General features: G+C 41.8%; 2 protein-coding genes across 3 annotated transcripts in view; both read left to right on the top strand.

Annotated features, from left to right (window-relative positions):
- The window catches only part of LOC102250507 (UDP-glucuronosyltransferase 2A1), a 55484-nt gene extending 46439 nt beyond the window's left edge, over positions 1-9045 (top strand). For both annotated transcript variants that reach the window (XM_014530781.1, XM_005883177.2), the window contains 4 exons: positions 1200-1331; positions 1728-1815; positions 2245-2464; positions 7604-9045. In XM_014530781.1, coding sequence (XP_014386267.1) covers positions 1200-1331; positions 1728-1815; positions 2245-2464; positions 7604-7883 — 720 coding nt within the window. In that variant the 3' untranslated portion in view covers positions 7884-9045. The remainder of the gene's footprint in view (positions 1-1199; positions 1332-1727; positions 1816-2244; positions 2465-7603) is intronic.
- Positions 9046-15134: 6089 nt separating this feature from the next.
- LOC102250197 (UDP-glucuronosyltransferase 2B31) overlaps positions 15135-21817 on the top strand; it is a 46976-nt gene continuing 40293 nt past the window's right edge. Inside the window, exon 1 of the mRNA XM_005883176.2 lies at positions 15135-15183. The gene's annotated coding sequence lies outside the window, so the exon portion shown is untranslated. The remainder of the gene's footprint in view (positions 15184-21817) is intronic.

The following is a 21817-nucleotide window of genomic DNA, read 5'->3' as shown; positions in this document are numbered from 1 at the left end:
TAATTGATGCACCTTGAAAGGAACTGTGGGTTGCCAGGCTGCGTGGACACAAGGGTGGGTCTTGGCCCATCCTTTAAAGCCCCGCCTGGCCCCTCCTTCCATGGCCCCTGGACCCCTGGACCCCTGTCTGCCAACAGCCCCACTTTCACCACAGCTCCCACGCACTGACAGTGCTGGCCCTGTTTCTACCTGCTGATGGCGCAGAGCGATTGGGGCAAGTGCCAGCAGCTGGAGCGAGGAGGGCCAGCACCATCAGAGGGTGCGACTGGTGGCTGCTGCCTCAATTGCCCTCAGGAACAGGAGGAGGTGGAGAAGTCCTGCGGGGCAATCAGAGCTGGCAGCTGCAGTTCACAACTGCTGACAGTGCTGAGCGATGGGGGCTGGCGCCAGTGCAAGGGGCAGCTCTGGTGCTGGCAGCGGGTGCAAGCAGGCCAGCGCCAGCAGCAGATGAAAGCTCCCCGTGGGACCGCGACGTGGGGAGCAAAGAATTTGCAGTAACCACCAGAGGCTTGCCCTGATGACAGCAACTGGCACCCCACCTTGTTCTGGCGCCCCAGCTCACCTGCTCCACCATCCCACTGCAGCTGACACCCGCCATGTTCTGCACTGTGGCACCTGCTGCCAATGCCTGCCATGTACCGCACGCCCTCTGGTGGTCAACACACCATCATAGCGACTGGTTGTTCAGTTGTTCGGTGTTTGGTTGTTCCACCATTTGGTCTATTTGCATATTAGTCTTTTATTATATAGGATAATGGTTTGACTCCATGCCTTTAGTTGTAATCACTCATTATATATTTAAGCCATAGTTTTCAGAAACAATTTTTCTCTTAAAGAGATTAGATGGTTCTATGTGGTAGAATACCTAACCAGTCTAACAATTTCTCTGATGCTGATCTTGACGCTGCCTATTTAGAAACTAGAGGCCCAGTGCACAAAATTCGTGCACTGGTAGGTCCCTAGCAACTGCCGGCTGCTGGCTGCATACTTCCTCCCTTCCCTCAGCCCCCTGCTGCCACCGCTGCCACCACTGCCAGGGCCTCCCTCCCTTCCCCTGGCCAGCCCAACCCCCTGGTCAAACTCCTGGACAACTGGTAGAGGGGACATTTTGCATACTACACTTTTATTGTATAGGATGTAAGAGATTTTCTTCCCTGTGGTCCTGTACTTTCATGATAGAGAGAATTTTATCTCTACAGGAAATGGAAGAATTTGTCCAAAGTTCAGGTGAACATGGAGTTGTGGTGTTCTCTCTGGGGTCAATGGTCAAAAACCTCACAGAAGAAAAAGCCAATCTCATTGCCTCAGCCCTCGCTCAGATTCCACAGAAGGTCAGTACAACCTACGATCCTAGTTAGCAGCCACCTTGCCAATTGGAGAGAAAGTGCAGCTAACCAATAGTACTCTTTCCAGATGAAAGCTGAAACTCATTATACATTGAGCATAACTGACACCATCTTTAAGTACAAATTTCTCAAAACACTTAAATGTTGTATTTGGGCCCATTTGATCATTTGCCTACTGAGCCTTTGTAATACTATGGAAATACAGTACATCTTTTTGCAAAGTGATTTTCAAGGAAATACAATCAATGTTTGCGAACTACCCCTTTTGTACCTCTTATATATCACATAAAATGGACTACATGATTTTTAAATAACTCTACAGCCCTAAAATTCCTTAACTGTGCATTCTTACTTGTAAAATTAATGCACTTTCTTCCACAGGTCTTATGGAGATACAAAGGAAAGAAGCCAGCCACATTAGGAGCCAATACTCGGCTCTATGACTGGATACCCCAGAATGATCTTCTTGGTAAGATTGAGGGGGAAACGCTGTACAGTTGGATGATGAACAAGTTAAGTAACTGAGAGCAGCTAAGTTCAATCAACATTTAGTACTTTTAAAATTTCACATATAACAAAATAATTGGCCATTGAGAGATTCCTGCTTCCTCTGGTTCACAAAGCAGAACCTTCAGTTAAGACTCTCCTGAGTTCTCAAATTTCAACCACAGTTCAGATATCACCTCCTTGTAAAGTCTTTCCAGAAAACACAGAAGGGGTGAATTCATTTCCTGATGAGATCACAGTTTTCTGAGATAGCAATAAACCCTGTGTTCAGCGTCTATAGAGAATACTGCCTTCTTCATTGTTTTATCCTGTAGTTTTTCTCCATCTCTCTCTGAAATTCTTCTAACATATAATGAAATCCTCATCTGCTTCTCACCCAACCCTCAAACAGGTCATCCCAAAGCAAAAGCTTTTATCACTCATGGTGGAACAAATGGGATTTATGAAGGTATTTATCATGGGGTCCCTATGGTGGGAGTTCCCATGTTTGCTGACCAGTATGATAACATTGCTCACATGAAGGCCAAAGGAGTGGCCGTGGAGGTGAACATGATCACAATGACAAGTGCAGATTTGCGTGATGCCTTGAAAACAGTCATTAATGAACCTTCGTAAGTACTATAGCCTTGAAAGGCTTACCATTTATTACATTACTCATCATATTCAAGAATGTCCAATGTACCATGTATTTGAAATTGGTGTATCCTATGTAATAAGAAAGGGATATGCTAATTAGCCTGGACATGCTAATTAGCCTTGATATGCTGATTAGTCATGACCAGTATGCAAATTGACAATGACTCCAACACACTAGATGGCCACCACAAAATGGCCTGCAGGGGAGGGCAGTTAGGGGGGGACCAGGCCTGCAGGGAAGGGCAGTTAGGGGGAACTGGGCCTGCAGGAAAGGGCACTTGGGGGCGACCGGTCCTGTAGGGGAGGGCTGTTGTGGGGGAGCAGGCCTGCAGGGGAGGACAATGGGGGTGGCCAGGCCTGCAGAGGATGGCCGTTGTGGGGGACCAGGCCTGCAGGGGAGGGCAGTTGGGGGACTGGGGGCCTGCAGGGGAGGGCAGTTAGGGGCAACTGGGCCAGCAGGGGAGGGATGTTAGGGGCAACCCAGCCTGCAGGGTAGGACAGTTAGGGGCAACCAGGACTGAAGGGGAGGGCAGTTAGGGGCAATCAGGCCAGCAGGGCAGGGCAGGGCAGTTGGGGGCAACCCGGCCTGCAGGATAGGACAGTTAGGGGAAATCAGGCCAGCAGGGGAGGGCAGTTGGGGGAAACCCAGCCTTCAGGGTAGGACAGTTAGGGGCAACCAGGACTGCAGGGGAGGGCAATTAGGGGCAACCAGGCCTACAGGGGAGGATAGTTAGGGGTGACCAGGTCTGCAGGGAAGGCAGTTGGGGCCAACCAGGCTGCCAGGCCTGCAGAGGATGGCCGTTGTGGGGGACCAGGCCTGCAGGGGAGGGCAGTTAGGGGCAACTGGGCCAGCAGGGGAGGGATGTTAGGGGCAACCCAGCCTGCAGGGTAGGACAGTTAGGGGCAACCAGGACTGAAGGGGAGGGCAGTTAGGGGCAATCAGGCCAGCAGGGCAGGGCAGGGCAGTTGGGGGCAACCCGGCCTGCAGGATAGGACAGTTAGGGGAAATCAGGCCAGCAGGGGAGGGCAGTTGGGGGAAACCCAGCCTTCGGGTAGGACAAGTTAGGGGCAACCAGGACTGCAGGGGAGGGCAATTAGGGGCAACCAGGCCTACAGGGGAGGATAGTTAGGGGTGACCAGGTCTGCAGGGAAGGCAGTTGGGGCCAACCAGGCTGGCAGGTGAGGACAGTTAGGGGTGACCAGGCCAGCAGGGGAAGGCTGCTGGGGGCAACCAGGCCAGCAGGGGAGGGCAGATAGGGGTGACAAGGCTGGCAAGGAGGGCAGTTAGGGGTGATCGGGCCAGCAGTGGAGGGCAGTTGGAGGCAACCAGGCCAGCTGGGTAGGATAGTCAGGGGAGACCAGGCCAACAGGGGAGGGAAGTTAGGGGCAATTGGGCCGGCAAGGGAGCAGTTAGGTATTGATCAGGCTGGCAGAAAGGGGAAATCAGGCCAGCAGGGGAGGGCAGTTGGGGGAAACCCAGCCTTCAGGGTAGGACAGTTAGGGGCAACCAGGACTGCAGGGGAGGGCAATTAGGGGCAACCAGGCCTACAGGGGAGGATAGTTAGGGGTGACCAGGTCTGCAGGGAAGGCAGTTGGGGCCAACCAGGCTGGCAGGTGAGGACAGTTAGGGGTGACCAGGCCAGCAGGGGAAGGCTGCTGGGGGCAACCAGGCCAGCAGGGGAGGGCAGATAGGGGTGACAAGGCTGGCAAGGAGGGCAGTTAGGGGTGATCGGGCCAGCAGTGGAGGGCAGTTGGAGGCAACCAGGCCAGCTGGGTAGGATAGTCAGGGGAGACCAGGCCAACAGGGGAGGGAAGTTAGGGGCAATTGGGCCGGCAAGGGAGCAGTTAGGTATTGATCAGGCTGGCAGAAGAGTGGTTAGGGGCAGTCAGGCAGGCAGGCAGGCAGGCAGGCAAGAGGTTGGGAGCCAGTAGTCCTGTATTGTGAGAGGGTGCAGGCTGGGGTGAGGGACACACATACCTCCCCCTGCCCCATGCACGAATTTCATGCACTGGGCCTCTAGTTTTGAAATAATAACCATAAGGTGACTAACATAAACACCATTTTATTATTTCATTCCCCAAATTGATGAAGTGATTTGCTAAAATTGCAAAAATCCTCAGATTTCAAGTATCTATCAAAGTGGGGTTTTTTTTCCAAAATAATGTTAATGATAAAAATTCTCAGATATTTTGAGGCACTTGATGAGGAAATGAATCAGCAACCTTTGGGTACACAGGACAACACCCAACCAACTGAACCACACTGGACAATGCTCATCTGCTTACTTTTATAAATATATCTGCTTCTTTATATATTACTAGTGGCCCGTTGCACGAAGATTCACTCAATAGGCCTTCCTTCCCCTGGCTGCCAGCACCTGTTTTCCTCTGGCATCCGGGACCCAGGCCTTTGGTCCAGCCGCAGCAGCAAGGCTTGGCTTTTCTGCTCTGGCTGCTCTCAGCCCCTCTTTTTTTTTTTTTTTCCAGCTCCTTGAGTGGAGACCAGGGCTAGCTGGAAGGCTGGGTCTGCCCCGGCAACCCAGGCCCCTAGCCTCTCCTTGAGCAGAGCCCAGGGTGGGCTGGAGGCCTGGGTCGCCCCCAGGGACCCAGGTCCCCAGCCCCTCCTTGAGTGGAGTACAGGGCCAGCGGGAAGCTTGGCTTTCTCCATTACCAGGAGCAACCCAAGCCTCCTGCTCGCTCTAGCTCCATTGCCACCACCATCTTCAGTCATCTTCAGACTTTGCTCTGTGCCTGTGTATGCAAATTAACCGCCATCTTTGTTGGGTTAATTTGCATAGTTCCTCTAATTGGCTGGTGGGTGTAGTGAAGTGGCAGAGTGATGCTTAATTTGCATGTTTCTATTTTATTAGTGTAGACTAGTGGCCCAGTGCACAAAATTCATGCACGGTGGGGGTGTGTTTCTCAGTCCAGCCTGCACTCTCCCCAATCTGGGATCCTTCAGGGGATGGCCAACTGTTGGTTTAGGCCCGATCTGAACGCCCCTGCCAGACTGATCACCCCCAACTTCCCCCCACTGCCAGCCTGCTCATCCCCAACTTGCCCCCCCTGCCAGCCTGCTCACCTCCAACTGGCCCCCTCACTAGCCTGATCACTCCCAACTGCCCTGCCCACCCTGGTCTGCACCCTCTCCAATCTGGGACCGCTCAGTGAATGTCTGACTGTCAGTTTAGGCCCAATCTGAACTCCCCTGCCAGCCTGCTCACTCCCAATTGCCCCCCTTCCTGCCAGCCTGATCACCCCCAACTGCCCTCCCCTCCTGGCCTGATCACCCCTAACCACTCTGCCTCTTCCCCGCCACCTTGGCATTCTCAGGAAGGATGTCCGGAAGGTCTCCTGGTCTAATTAGCATATTACCCTTTTATTAGTATAGATAACTGTTCAGTAAGTATAAAAATAGAAATGATAATTTGCCAAATATTAATCATTCAAAAATAACCATCATTAACACTAAATGCGTACCATTAGCATATGTATATATACAGAAGGAGAGCTAGAATAGTTAATAACTTTATAAATATAGATTGTATGAATTTTTAAACAAAACTTTAAATTTTACCTATTTTAACTAAAGACAAATTAAAATGAATCTATTACCTATATTTAACTGTAGATATATATAGTTATATCTTAGTTATTTTTCTCTGAAAGATCTCATCAAAGTTAAGAATTAATATATGTATGCATAGTGTTAAAATATTTTTAATTGTTTTCCATCTTTATCATTTTCTAATTGTTCTAATCAATTTTTATTTCTCTGAAATTGCCTCAAATTGTCCATAAATTTGTATATTCACTTTTTCAACATGAGCATTGCTCACTGTTTCTAATTTATCTTTTATGTGCTATATTTAATAATATTTCAACAGCTCACCTATATTGTTTATCACTTCTTTTTATTTTACAATCAATTTTTGATCTCTTATTCATAACCCTTAACTTCTTATTGCAAGTTTATCTATAAGATATATGTGAATTTCAATATTAAATATCTATCTATAAATGGTAAAAAGTTTGAATGATTTGGAGAGATAGGCTTTTATCACCAGTGTAGTTTACCTTAAATGTATTTAAGCAAACCATGTGAAATTTCTGTTTTGACCCTACTTATATTTTAATTCCATTAAAAGTGTAGATGATTATTCTTTCTTGTTATGCACAAAAAAAGAGCACAGTACCCCTTGCTGCTGGATCTATTGTACCACATTCACTGCTGAGTGAGGATGACCTCATTTCTCCTTCCCCAATCCCAACAGTGTCCTGCTCACACTATGACATCTTTTCAAAAACAACTTACCTTCTGTCATCTTCATGTTTCCAGAAACAGAGAGAAATATACTAATTCTGCCTCAGCCACAAAATGTCAAGTGAAGACACAAATTCCCATTCAACTACATCCCTACACCCAATATTGTTTTGAGAGACCATTAGAGATATTAGCTCTATAACTCTGATTACTATGATTCCATAATAGTTAGGGGCTCAAATTCTAGAAATTTATTTCTATTTACCTTGAAAACTCAAATTCCATCTCCTTGCCATTTCTAAAATTACCCTAGTACCTTCATCCAATTTTGACATTGCCAATAGAGACAATGTCCTTTGCATCACAAACACACAAGTATGTGCAATGGAGGAATCTCAGACTCTGGAAAAATAACTAATCTATGTTCACTACCAATTTCTTGTGCCTATCATTATTAATTAGTCAGACAATAGGGTCCATGCTTATGATTTTTAATGGATGTTTTCCCACAATATGGGTTAGCCACAATCTTGGCCTTAGAGGAGTCCTTAAAAATCACACTTCAAGCAATATTAAATTTCCTTCTTGAAAACAAAATGAGGCTTATTCCTTTTTTCTATGTTTACATTTGACCAAATGTAAAACAATTTACATTGTGTCAAAAATTTATTTCTTCCATACCCTCCCCTTTACAACTTTTAAAATACCATTCCATCAGCAAAGTTCGTGTCACAACTAGAATTAAATGTTTCCTCAACACATCTATGAATAACATGTTAGGCAAAGGTATCATATACTTACAACTTCAATGAAAACAAAGCTCTAATTTCTGTCTGTCTTTGTCTAACAGCTATAAAGAGAATGCTATGAGGTTATCAAGAATTCACCATGATCAACCTGTAAAGCCCTTGGATCGAGCGGTCTTCTGGATTGAGTTTGTCATGCGCCACAAAGGAGCCAAACACCTGCGGCCAGCTGCTCACAACCTCACCTGGGTCCAGTACCACTCTTTGGATGTCATTGGGTTCCTGCTGGCCTGTGTGGCAACTGCTATATTTTTGGTCACAAAATGTTGCTTATTTTCTTGTCAAAAATTTGGTAGAACAGGAAACAAGAAAAAGAGGGAATAGATCATTCTCAGGGTGGTACAGGTCTGCGTGGGCAATCCTGTTTAGTTTAGCCACAATGACCTTCATGAAAACATATCATCTTCATCATGTCTTCAAAATTCCCATTTCTCTCCTTTAGCCTACAGATAAAGCCTAAAATTTGACAATACCATCAACTAGTGAGCATGTCCTGTTCTTCCTTTGTCTTTTGCCAGATGACTTTACCCTCTTCCTCTCACTTTCCTGACACAGAGACACTAATAGTTTTATGTAGATTCTATACACAATATTATCATTATTTTTTAACCCTAAGTGGTATGCTGACTAACAATATGCTAAATCCTGAGGAACACACAAAATGAGAGCTAAGTTTGATGGATGTAGGGAACATGGAAGAATAAAATTCACAAATTCACCTAGAACATACAAATCAGAGAAACATCATAGAAGATTAGTATGTTATAAGAATAGTATTGATTTTTTTTCTGCTTTCCCAATGTTACTGGAGTCAGAGCATGAAATGATAATAACTTGGATGGCACATCACATTAGGATAGGTCTACAAATTTCCACTGAACACATGCATAATCTTGGCTCACATTCCACCTTTAGTCAATAAGTATATTGGGTACCTTCTTGTGCAAGGGCCTTCAAACAAAAGAGATCAATTAGTCATTTTTTCTACAGGACAGAATGTAGCAATATGTTAAAAGTAAGCAAATCACTTTTAGAGGAAATAATAATACTAAATATAAATAATTTATTAATTTTATAAAAATTTTAATTAACAGTTCAATTAATAAAGAAGTGAAATGTCAATTTATCATATTTAAAAATCACTAATGCTCATAATATTTAATCACTATCATCAAAGGTTTAGTTTTGTCAACAAAACAAACATTTACTGGGAATATATGATCATTATATTCTGTTTCAGTCTCTATCATCTACAAATTTAAATTCATCAATTACTTATTATGCCAAGAAGATTTTAGTAGCTCTCCTTGACCATAAGTGTTATAGTAAATATTTATCAATGCAAAAAACTAATAAAAGGCAAATGTTCATATTTGAATCAGCTTTGCATTCATTTAACAAATAGATTAAGATTGAACTTTCTTTGCCCTTTATAAACTCAACTAGAGGCCCGGTGCACAAAATTCGTGCATGGGGGGGGGTCCCCTAAGCCCAGCCTGAACTCTCTCCAATCCGGGTTATTATGTTTTGAGAATAACTTTATTTTTGCTCTATACCTAGTTTATTTTCTGCAGTTAGTCTGCTCAGGTGCCATAACAAGATACTGCAGATTCAGGAGCATAAGCAACTGAAATTTATTTTTTCACAATTCTGGAGGCTAGATATACAAGATCAAGATGCCAGCAGGGCCTGGCTGTGGTGGCTCAGTGATTGAGCATGGACCTATGAAGTAGGAGGTCACTGTTCAATTTCCGTTAGGGCACATGCCTAGGTTGCAGGCTCAATTCCCAGTAGTGGGCGTGCAGGAGATGACAAATCAATGATTCTCTCATCTTCGATGTTTATATCTCTCTCTCCCTCTCCTTTCCTCTCTGAAATCAATAAAGATATATTAAAAAATAAAGATGCCAGCAGAGCTGGTTTCTGGTGAGGTCTCCTTGCTGACTGCAGAGAGCAAACTTCACCCTTTTCCTCTCATGGTCTTTCCTCTGTATGCCCCTGGTAAGAAAAAGATGCCTTATGTCTCTTGCTCTTCTTACAAGACTACAAAGTCTTCTGCTATTAGAGTCTACCTTCATGACCTAATTTGATTGTAAATATCTTGTTAAAGGTCTTATCTCCAACAATAGTCACATTGGGAGTTAAGGCTTCAATATATAAATTTGAGAGTGTTACACAATTCAGTCCATAACAAGTTCTACAAAACAATTATGCCTGTTTTGACTTTAATCAACAAATATTTCTTGCATGCCTTTTATATACAAGGGACAGTTCTGAACATTTATTTTTTTTAATAAATCTTTATCCAGATTATTATAGTTGTTCCTCTTTTTCCCCCCATCCAGTTCCCACCCCACCCTATGCCCTTACCCCTCCCACTGTCCTCATCCATAGGTGTACGATTTTTGTCCAGTCTCTTCCCGTACCCCCCACACCCCTTTCCCCCCGAGAATTGTCAGTCCACTCCCTTTCTATGCCTCTGATTCTATTCTATTCACCAGTTTATTCTGTTTGTCAGATTTTTTATTCACTTGATTTTTAGATTCACTTGTTGATAGATATGTATTTGTTGTCACTTTGTTGTTCATAATTTTTTATCTTTATCTTTTTTCTTCTTCCCCATCTTAAAGAATACCTTTAATACTTCATTTAATACTGGTTTGGTGGTGATGAACTCCTTTAGCTTTTTCTTCTCTGTGAAGCTCTTTATCTGACCTTCAATTCTGAATGATAGCTTTGCTGGGTAGAGTAATCTTGGTTGTGGCTTCTATTCATCACTTTGAATATTTCTTGCCACTCTCTTCTGGCCTGCATGGTTTCTGTTGAGAAATCAGCTGACGATCATATGGGTACCCCTTTGTAGGTAACTGACTTTTTTTCTCTTGCTGCTTTTAAGATTCTCTCTTTGTCTTTTGCTCTTGGCATTTTAATTATGATGTGTCTTGGTGTGGTCCTCTTTGGATTCCTTTTGTTTGGGGTTCTCTGCGCTTCCTGGACTTGGAAGTCTATTTCTTTCACCAGGTAGGGGAAGTTTTCTGTCATTATTTCTTCAAATAGGTTTTCAATATCTTGCTCTCTCTCTTCTTCTGGAACCCCTATAATTCGGATGTTGGTATGCTTGAAGTTGTCCCAGAGGCTCTTTGCACTATCTTCATATTTTTGCATTCTTTTTTTCCTTTTGCTTTTCCAGTTGGGTGTTTTTTGCTTCTTCGTATTTCAAATCTTTGACTTGATTCTTGGCATCCTCTAGTCTGGTTGGATCTCTGTATATTATTCTTTATTTCAGTTAGTGTATGCTTAATTTCTGATTGGTCCTTTTTCATATCCTTGAGGGTCGCACTATATTTCTCGGAGGTTTCTAGAAGATTCTTGAGTAACCTTATAACTGTGGTTTTGAACTCTATATCCAGTAGTTTGCTTTCCTCCATTTCTGTCATTTGTGACCTGTTTCTTTGTCTCTGCATTTTGGCTGCTTCCCTGTGTTGATAGAGTGGCTTTGTGTGCTAGGTGTCCTATAGGGCCCAGTGGCTCAGCCTTCCCAGTCATCTGAGGTGGACACTCTTGGTGCACCCCTTTGTGGGCTGTGTGCACAGGCTTGTTGTAGTTAAGCCTTGATTGCTGTTGGTATCACTGGGAGGAATTGACCTCCAGGTCAATTGGCTGTGCGGACCAGTTGTGTCTACAGTGGGAGAATGTCTGTGCTGGAGACACCCGTATGGGGCAGGACATGATTCAGTGGGGCTTCAGCACTCACTAAGTCTGTCCCCTGAGTGTGTCTCTTATGGATGTGGAGAGTTGTAATCTGAATGGTCTCACTCTGACCACTGGGTAGAGTGGCTCTTGTATCTCCAAGGAGATGCAAAGTCAGCCACTGCCTGAGGCCACCCAGCAGGAGCTACAGAGAGATCTGCAGATTCCTCCTCTTTGTTTGGGGTTTGGAGGTGCCCAGATGAGGTGCAGCTGTGAAGTAATGCAGGCTACTAATGAGCCTTAGGCCTTCTTTTGGAAGCTCTGGGGTTCTCTGACCCAGCTACAGTTTGACAGGTTTTTAGGTGGAGAAAGGCCAGGCCATTCGTATGCAAAAGCCTCTACGCACAGCTTGGGTGGGGTTGTAAATTGAGTGGGGCAGGGTCTCAGGGAATCACCAGGGTGGAGCAAACTGCAATGGCTTCCAGTCTGCTCTGCCTTGGAGAGGTCCCGGGATCTGTGTCCTTCGCCCGTGCAGGAACAATGAACGCTGCAAGCACCTCTGCGAGAAAGCCACCCTCACATTTAGACCCAATGCCAGACAGTCCAGTTTCTCTCTGTATGAGTCTGGGTCCCCAAATTCTCACCCAGAACTGAAGTTCAGAGCATTCAGGAGCTTGTATCTCCCTCCCAATTGAAAAAGACAACAGTGTACCCGGCTGCCAGCCCCTTTTGTGCATGCCTCCATACCTCCACACTTCCACACCTCTGCACCTCCTACTGGACTCAATGCACTTTTCTCTTTCCTTCTGGTTGTAGAATTTCCACTCTGCCAGCCTTCCGGTGGTTCTGGATGATATTCGTTTTTTCTTTTAGTTGTAGTTTTAACGTGGTTGTGTGTGACAGCAAGTTCATGTGCGCCCGTGCAGGAACAATGAACGCTGCAAGCACCTCTGCGAGAAAGCCACCCTCACATTTAGACCCAATGCCAGACAGTCCAGTTTCTCTCTGTATGAGTCTGGGTCCCCAAATTCTCACCCAGAACTGAAGTTCAGAGCATTCAGGAGCTTGTATCTCCCTCCCAATTGAAAAAGACAACAGTGTACCCGGCTGCCAGCCCCTTTTGTGCATGCCTCCATACCTCCACACTTCCACACCTCTGCACCTCCTACTGGACTCAATGCACTTTTCTCTTTCCTTCTGGTTGTAGAATTTCCACTCTGCCAGCCTTCCGGTGGTTCTGGATGATATTCGTTTTTTCTTTTAGTTGTAGTTTTAACGTGGTTGTGTGTGACAGCAAGTTCATGTGTTTAGCTATGCCGCCATCTTGGTTGTCTCTTGAGTTGTAACCTTTTTGCTGGTGGAAGTTTGTGCCTTCTGTTTCTCTGAGCATTTCTTTAGACAATAAGGATAACCAATGGAATGATTTTTTTCCCCAATAAGTGAAGATGTCAGTAATGTTTTAAAAGTAAAGAGATTATTTTAAGAGAAATAAAGAATTATAGAAAAATTGTTTTATTAATTTTAATGAGATTTTTAAAGGCCAGTACAATTGATAATCTGAAAGTTAAATGTCAATTCATTATATTTAAAAATCACTGGTATTCATAATTTAGTAATAATACTATATAATCAAAGAAATCATTTCCTACAAAAAAACTCATATACTCTGAATGTAAGATCATTGTAATTTTTTCCAGTCTCTATGTTCTACAAGTATAAATTCATTACATGTGGTTTCATTCATATGTGGAATATAAGACAAAAAGTAACAAATGAACAAATATAACAAAACATAGAAAAAGAAAAACTCATAGCCCAGATGGCATGGTTCAGTGGTTACACATTGACCTATGGGCCAGGAAGTCACAGTTTGATTCTGGGTCAGGGCACATGCCCAGGGTTGTGGGCTCGATCCCTGGTGATGGATGTGCAGGAAGCAGCGATCAGTGATTCTCTCTCATTATTGATGTTTCTATCTCTCTACCCTTCTCGCTTCCTCTCTGAAATCAATAAAAATATATATATTTTTTAAAAATCATAGAAACAGACAATAGAATTGGAATTACCAGAGGGAAAATAGGTGAGGGAAGGGCAAAATGGTAAAGGGGATCAAATATATAGTAACAGATAAGAACTAGACTTTTGGTAGTGAGCATGTAATAGAGTACACAGATATCAAATTATAATGTAGTTGTCCACCTGAACTTTATGTTATTAACCAATGTTATCTAAATTTAATAAATCAACAAATACTAAATAAATCTTTGACACATCCTAATATGGGAATCAGGATTTGGAAGTAAAGCCACACCATATTTTCCTGACTATTCTTCTGCATTTGAGAAACAGCTCCTGGATTTTTACTGAGCTCTGGTAGAGATTAAATGGATGAGATGCAGATTAGTAGGGCACCACTGAATACTCTGATGTCCAATAATAAAAGTCAGTAGAAAGCTGTAACAAACCAATAAAAACAGGTCACATTGATTTTGAGTGAATAAAGGTTTAGATCACACCACCAACTAAAGAACCCTGAGCAGAGGAGGAGCTGCCAAGTATAAAGGTACCTTCTGTGCTTGGGTTACCTGTTTCTTGGGTCATACCACCATGGTAGGGGGAGATGTGGCAGGTCGAAGGGTAATCAGGTTCGTGAGCCTGCCATCCTGCTACCTGGTTTCCATCAGCTTCTGGCACCACTGTACTGTGAGCAGGATGTCAGAGAGACATCTCCTGGGACCAGGCTACCCAGTAATGCAAAGTAAGGGGAGCATCACTGCAATCTGGGGAGGGAGCTGAATTCATAGGCTCCAGAGCTGTTGCTGCGCCTCTTATCCTCCACCCGTGATGGTGTCAAGGCTACTCCCTGACACTTTCTTCCCCTACTGCCTTTTCTGGGTCTGCCAGCTCATCTGTGGAAAGCCATGGAACCGGGATTGTGTGTACCATCCTTGTCCTTCCCCTGTGTTGCTTAACTATGCATTCCAATACACCCACCTTCAGGTAAACTGATGTGTGGATCCCACAGGTGCCCTGATGAGCAGAGAAACCTTTGTTAGGTTATATACGACCAACTTATTGTGGACTTAAGAGGAGGTATAAGGGGATCATCTAACTTCGCCATGATGCTGACATCACTCTAGTACAGTGATGGTGAACCTTTTGAGCTCGGGGTGTCAGCATTTTGAAAAACCCTAACTTAACTCTGGTGCCCTGTCACATATAGAAATTTTTTGATATTTGCAACCATAGTAAAACAAAGATTTATATTTTTGATATTTATTTTATATATTTAAATGCCATTTAACAAAGAAAAATCAACCAAAAAATGAGTTCGCATGTCACCTCTGACACGCGTGTCATAGGTTCGCCATCACTGCTCTGGTATTTCTATCTGCCACAGACAGCACATAAAGTAATATGTTCAAAGTCATAATGAATTTAATGCATCCAGGACATTCAGTAGATAACACTAATGTCCTAGATGAATTTAAAAAATTAACTTACAGGTTACTTCTTGAATAGGTTATGCTCACATACCCACATATGGCATAGTTTCCATATTTAAAATGGGCCTAATAAGCTTTGAGCCCTCTTTTAACATGATAGACAATTAATGGTGCATTTTCTTGTTAACTACACTAAAGGGACTATTCCAACTCAGAATAACTCAGTTTCCCTGTGAATAACAATGTTCCTTCCAAATTATCCAAATATGGAAATTTTAATGAAAAGCATACTTATAAAAAGTGTGGATAATGAAGGGAACAAAGAGAAATGATGAGGCATCCAGAGAAACTAACAACAGTGATTTAGAAGGTTTTTGATTATTATTAACTGAGTTAGTGAATGAATAATGAATACTTCTATTTACTAGACAGACAGAGGCTGCCATAACAGAAAGAGAAAAGGAGATACTGAGTACAACAAATAGAAGGTAAGTAAAAAACCTGAATTGTATAAGTCAGGAACCGTAAGAATAGTTTTAGTAGAAGAAGTAGAATAGCAATAAATTCTAGGCCATGTAAACAAAAACTACTGATACATTTTTATCAGATTTTGTTGCTGAACCTGGTATAACTTATTTCAGGGAAATGGTGGGGGCAGAAACTACATTACAATATGGGAGATAAGAAAATAAGATGACAATAGGGGGGTGAGGGCCTGTTTTGGGAGGGGGAGCCAGCTGGGAGAGGTCAATGGGGGAAAAGTAAGACATATGTAATATATAAAACTTTCAACAATAGAGAATTAAAAAAATTAAAATAAATACGACAAAATGTGTAAACAATTCTCATAAAGTAGCATTCAGGTTAGAAAGTAAACTGATGGTGAATGGGAAAGCGAAGTAACATGGAGACTGAGGAATGTAGGCATCAAGATCCATACATGTATTTTATTTTATTTTATTTCATAACACTGTTAAGTATGAAATGCTTAGCATAATATTAAGTACTCAAAGTATATGAATTAAAATAATTCTTACAATAATCATTATTAATATACATGTTTTACAGATAAGAAAACTGAGGGGCAAATAGGTTAAATAATTTTCCCAATGTGATATTACTGCCTAGTTGTTGGGGGAGGATTTTATCATAAGCAGACAGAGCCAAGAGTAAATATTGTTACAATTAAATTACATATAGCTCATTTATGAATGTATGTCTTTTACTGCAAAAGAGCCCACAAAGAGGAGAGGTTAAAGATATAGAAAGAAGTAGTACAATAAATAAACTAAGGACCTGAGGTTGACTGGTCTTAACAGGAGTAAAGGATAGAATGCTTCATTCATGTAAATGGAGAAAAGAAATAAAGATAATTAAATGTGTAGGAAAGTTTATAATATTTAGGGCGGAAGTAAATAGTTTTATTCATTGCAAAAATAGGACAGGATATAAAGTGTTATCTTTCTTTCAATATTCCTTCAAGTTTTATGTGGATGAAAATCTTTTCAGCCTGGCTTGCATGGCTCAGTAGTTGAGCGTTGACCTATGAACCAGGAGGTTACAGTTTGATTCCCAGTCGGGGCACATGCCCGGATTGTGGGCTTGATCCCTAATATGAGGTGTGCAGGAGGTAGTTTGATCAATGATTCTCTCTCATCATTGATGTTTCTACCTCTCCCTCTCCATTCCTCTCTGAAATCAATAAAAATATATTATTTTAAAAGGTTTTCAAAGTCAAGCTACCCACCACCTATATTTTACGTAGGCTGAAATCACTTTGTTCATCCAATCGGCAGCATTTTAAAACCTGCCAGAGTTGGTGAACTGTGTCCCTCCTGTTTCACTAGAACTGAGGGGACTATTTTTGTTTTATAGCTCCAAGAATGAGTATTAAGTGGCATATTAAAATACAAAAAAAGCAATCATTCTCCCATAATCCTGTATTTTTCCCATTGCTTCCCTAAAATGTCAATACAATCTCATGACTCCTCAGGATAATCCTGAAAATTTTGTCAAAACCAAATTCATTTTTAAAACTCATAACACCTTTTCCATCTTCCTAACTGCAGTCCATACTGAGAACTTGCTTGTTGTCCTTACCTGTTTCTTACTACTTAGCTACTGGAAAAGCAAATAAAGTACTGACATAGGCCATAGAATAACAAATACCACTACACTAAAGATTATAAAGTGGAAATCTTTGTGCCTTGCTTTGGAGTTTCTCATTTGGAGAATAAGTGCCACATGTTACATAAAAAACAGAGATCTGAACCCTAATTCCTTCTCCCTCTCTGACTGGTGAGGTGAAGTTGTGTGACCTTGCAACTGTGGCAGTTGAGCAATTTGATTACAAAATATCCAATGTCTAATTTTCTCAATATATTTTCTATTACATTTAATGAATTTATTTTCAAGCACAAAAGTCACATCAACTCTTGTATCTCCTGGATGCAATAAAACAGAGAGACTCTAAAGGAAAATAAAATGGAATATTTGGAATCCAACCCTTCAGATAGTCACAATATATAGTAGCTCTAATCCTTTCATTCTGTCATAAAGAAATAGGTATTCTTCTTACTATCAAATAAGAATGATTATCAAAAATATTTTCTTATTTTTATATTAAGAAGGACCAGTTGATCAATTTTCTTTCAATGGATACTATATTCTTTTGAAAACAATCTTTATATAGAATCCAGCACTTTGAAAATAGTATGAAAAATATTTTCAGAAAAGAAGGTGTAATCTTCCATGCTATACTCAATTATGGAAGGACCATTGCTCCTCACAATAACAATTTGAAATGTTCAGTAAAGTTACCAATAATTCTACCTTGGAAATAGGTGAAGAACAGAGCTTTCTATAAATTATAAAGCTAGAATCAACATTGCATGGAAGACAGAAATCTAGAAGTCCCACCTGTCTTTATCCTCTTCTCACCCTCCTGATGCAGGAGCACATAAGTAAAATATTATGTTCATAATATTATTTACTTTTCTAATCAAGTGATATGCTGATTCCTGGGGAGTGCACAAAATATGGGCTAAATTCAATGGATGTAAGGAACTCAGAAGAGAAAAATTCACAAGTTGCAATAGATGACACAAATCGGGAAAATATAGTATCCTAGGATATTAGTTGTCAGGATAAACTGATTTCCTTTTATCAATAAAAATGAGCCCTTCTACATGCCCACTGTTACTGGGATTAGAGAATAAACTGATATAACAATGATAGGGCCAGACTCTAGGAAAGGTTTACTATATTTTCATATAGCTCTTCTAGATAATTCTGGACTATATGCTGCTTTTAGATGACCAGTATTTTGTGTATTATCTCTAACTGTTACTGCCTTAAAAAATTAAGGAAATCAGTATTTTCCCAGATTAAAAAAAAGTTAACAATATGTTAAAGGTAAACAGATTATTTTAGAAGTAATTATAAAAAATATAGAAAAAATAATAATTTTGTGAAACATTTAGTTAACAGTAACTGATTTCCTCTAGTGTAATCTTCACTAATTAACTGTTTTATGGGGGGAGGGGGTTATTACTGGTTATTTTTTTGTTTATATTTTTAAATCTTTATTGTTGAGAGTTTTAGAGATGTCCCCCTTTTTCCCCCATTGCCTCCTCCATCTAGTTCACTCTCCACCCGAGGCCTTCACCACCCTATTGTCTGTGTCCATAGCTAATGCATATATGCATATAAGATCTTTGGTTAATCTCTTCCCACCTCCCTCTGTTCCCTCTGAGATTCATCAGCCTGTTCCATGTTTCAATGCCTCTGGTTCTATTTTATTCATCAGTTTAATTTGTTCATTAGATTCCTTGTTCATTTATTTTACTTTCTAGATTCAATTATTGATAGATATGTATTTATTGCCATACTACTGTTCATATACTAGTATTTATTTCTTCTTCTTCTCCTCCTTCTTCTTCTTCTTCTTCTTCTTCTTCTTCTTCTTCTTCTTCTTCTTCTTCTGCTTCTTCTTCTCTTCATCCTCCTTTTCCTCCTCCTCCTCCTCTTCCTTCTCTGTCCTCTTCCTCTTCCTCTTCTTCTCTTTAAAGAATACCCTTCAACATTTCACGTAATACTGGCTTGGTGGTGATAAACTCTTTTAGGTTTTTCTTGTCTGTGAAGCTCTTTATCTGACCTTCCGTTCTAAATGAGATCTTTGCTGGGTAGAGTAATCTTGGTTGTAGGTCCTTGCTATTCATCCCTCTGAGTATTTCCTGCCACTCCCTTCTGGCCTGCAAAGTTTCTGTTGAGAAATCAGCCGACAGTCATATGGGAGCTACCTTGTCGATAATTAAATGCATTTCTTTTGCTGCTTTTAAGATTGTCTCTTTGTCTTTAACTCTTGGCATTTTAGTTATGATGTGTCTTGGTATGGGCCTCTTTGGGTACCTCTTGTTTAGGACTCTCTGTGCTTCCTGGACTTGTAAGTCTATTTCGTGACCAGGTAGGGGAAGTTTTCAGTCATTATTTCTTCAAATAGGTTTTCAGTATCTTTCTCATTCTCTTCTCCTTCTGGCACCCCCATAATGTGAATGTTGGTATTCTTGAAGTTGTCCCAGAAGCTCCTTACACTATATTCACATTTTTGAATACTTTTTTCTTTTTTCTCTTCTGGTTGGGTGTTTTTTCTTCCTCATTGATTCTCAGAATCTTCTACTCTACTCTTTAATCCCTGTAAATTATTCTCTATTTCAATTAGTATATGCTTAATTTCTGACTGGTCCTTTTTCATTTCCTTGAAAGTCTCACTAAGTCCCTTGAAGCTCGCATTTAGTCCCTTGAAGCTCTTATTAAGATCCTTGAGCAACCTTATAATCATTGTTTTGAACTCTGTATCCAGTAGTTTGCTTGTTTCCATTTCATATAATTCTTTTTCTGGAAATTTCTTCTGTCCTTTTATTTGTGATATGTTTCTTTGTCTCCACATTTTGGCTTCTTCTCTTGTTTGTTTCTATGTATTAGGTAGAGCTGCTATGTCTCTTGGATTGGTAGAGTGGCCTTGTGTAGTAGGTGTCCTGTAGGGCCCAGTGGCTCAGCCTCCCCAGTCACCTGAGATAACCACTCTAAGTGTGTCCCTGTTTGGGTTATGTGCAAAGTCTTGTTGTAGTTGAGCCTTGATTGCTGTTGGCGTCACTGGGAGGAGCTGACCTCCAGGTTAGCTACAACTACAGTGGAAGAGCTGCTATGCAGTAGATAGCCCTTTAGAGCAGGACTTGGCTCAGTGGGGCTTTGGTGTTCACTGTGTATGTTCCTTGAGTGTGTTGCTTGTGGTTGTGTAGAGTCTGGTGTGGTCTAAAGCTTTCCACCAGGTGCACTACACTAGCTCTGGGGCCTCCTGGGAGTTACAAAATCACCTACTTCATGGGGTCACCAGGCAGGAGCTACAGGATGATTTGTTGATGGCTGCTAATTATATTGGGCTTGGAAGTCCCCAGATAAGGCCAAGCTGTGAAACAAGGCAGACTGATGCTAGTGCCAGGTCTTGGGCCTCTTATTGATAGGTATGTGGCACACTAATGATAGCTGCTTGTTTGAGAGATTTTAGAAAAGTCTGAAGCCTGAGCCAGGACAGGCCATTCATATGGAAGAGTCACAGCAAATAGCTTGGTGGGGCTGCAACTTGTATTGGGCAGGGTCACATGAAATCACCAGGGTAGAGCGAATAATTTTAGCTACACTGATGGAAACTCAGATATGGCTGCTAGTCAGTCAGCTTTGGGACGGGAGGGAGGGGCTGTCTCAGCACAGAAATAATGACCCCGCCAAGTACCTCCTTCTGAGAAAAAGCCACTACCAAATTCCTACCCTGATGCCAGACAATCTAGTCCCTGATTCACCCAATGCTACCGCCCAGGACTGGAGCTCAAAGGGAGAGGGACTGTGTAAGTTCATGTTCTGGCCCTTTAAGAGGAACTGCTTGGGACTCAGCCACAATCCTTCCTACTTTTTACAGTCCAAAGTTATGTGACTTCGCTTCACAGCTCTGGAATCCTGAGTTAGGTCTGGTGTGTGGCTGGGACCCCTTGCATCTCATGGGAAGCCTCTGCAATGGAGATATTCCTCCAGATTACAAAAACACCACACATGGGTATCAGAACAGTCTGTGCCTCTTCCCCTCCTACAAGTTTCAATGTACTTTCATATTTACTTTTCTAGTTGTAGGATTTCCATTCAGCCAGATTTCAGACAGCTCTGAATGATGATTGTTCTGTATTTTAGTTGTAATTTTGATGTGGTTGTGAGAGGCAGTGAGTACTGGTGCTTATCTGTGCTGCTATCTTGGTTCTCCTATATTTTATGGTTTTTATGTCCTTTTTTTATGCTTACTATCTTTTTGTTGAAATTCTCACTGAGTTCCTCTATTCTTCTCCTAAGTTCCTTGAGCATCTTTATTACCATTGCTTTGAACTCTGTACCTAGTAAATTGCTTTCCTCCATTTAATCTAGGTTTTTTCCTGAAGATTTTTCCACTTCTTTATCTGGGGCATGTTTCCTTGTCTTCCTATTTGGCTGCCTAAAACTCAGGGTTTAAAACAGCAACCATATAATTTGCTCATTATCCTTCAGATCAGCAATTTGGGCTGAGCTCAGTAAATGTTTCTAACTTTGGGATTTGCCTGGGCTCATTTATTAGGATACAGTTAGCTGTCAGCTTGGCTGGGGCATAATGCCAAGAAAGGCTCACACACGTATGAAGTTTGGCAGATGAGCAGGGCACTTTGATTCTTACTTCATGTGAGCTCTCTAACAGGCAAGTCTGGGCTTTGTCACATGATAACAGAATTCCAGAAGAGCTTCTTTGAAAATTCTAGGCCTAGGTTTAGTAGTTACACAGTATAACTTCTGCCATATTCTATTGATAAAATAGGTCATGAGGCAAGCCCAAATTCAAAGGATGTTGAAATAGACCCATACCTCTCAATATGAGTTGCAAAGAATATATAGCATTTGTAACATACAACAGAAAAAAATTTCATTTAACATTTAATCTATACTAATTATAGCCTAGGGCTGTCACGACCTAAACAACCATATGGATGACTGGTCACCAGGAAGCACCTCTGGAGCACCTCTCAGTACCCCCCCTCCCCCCCGTACCCC

Source organism: Myotis brandtii, unplaced genomic scaffold, assembly GCF_000412655.1.
Source record: "Myotis brandtii unplaced genomic scaffold, ASM41265v1 scaffold776, whole genome shotgun sequence".
Lineage (NCBI taxonomy): Eukaryota > Metazoa > Chordata > Mammalia > Chiroptera > Vespertilionidae > Myotis > Myotis brandtii.
This window is presented reverse-complemented; position numbering and strand designations above follow the sequence as displayed.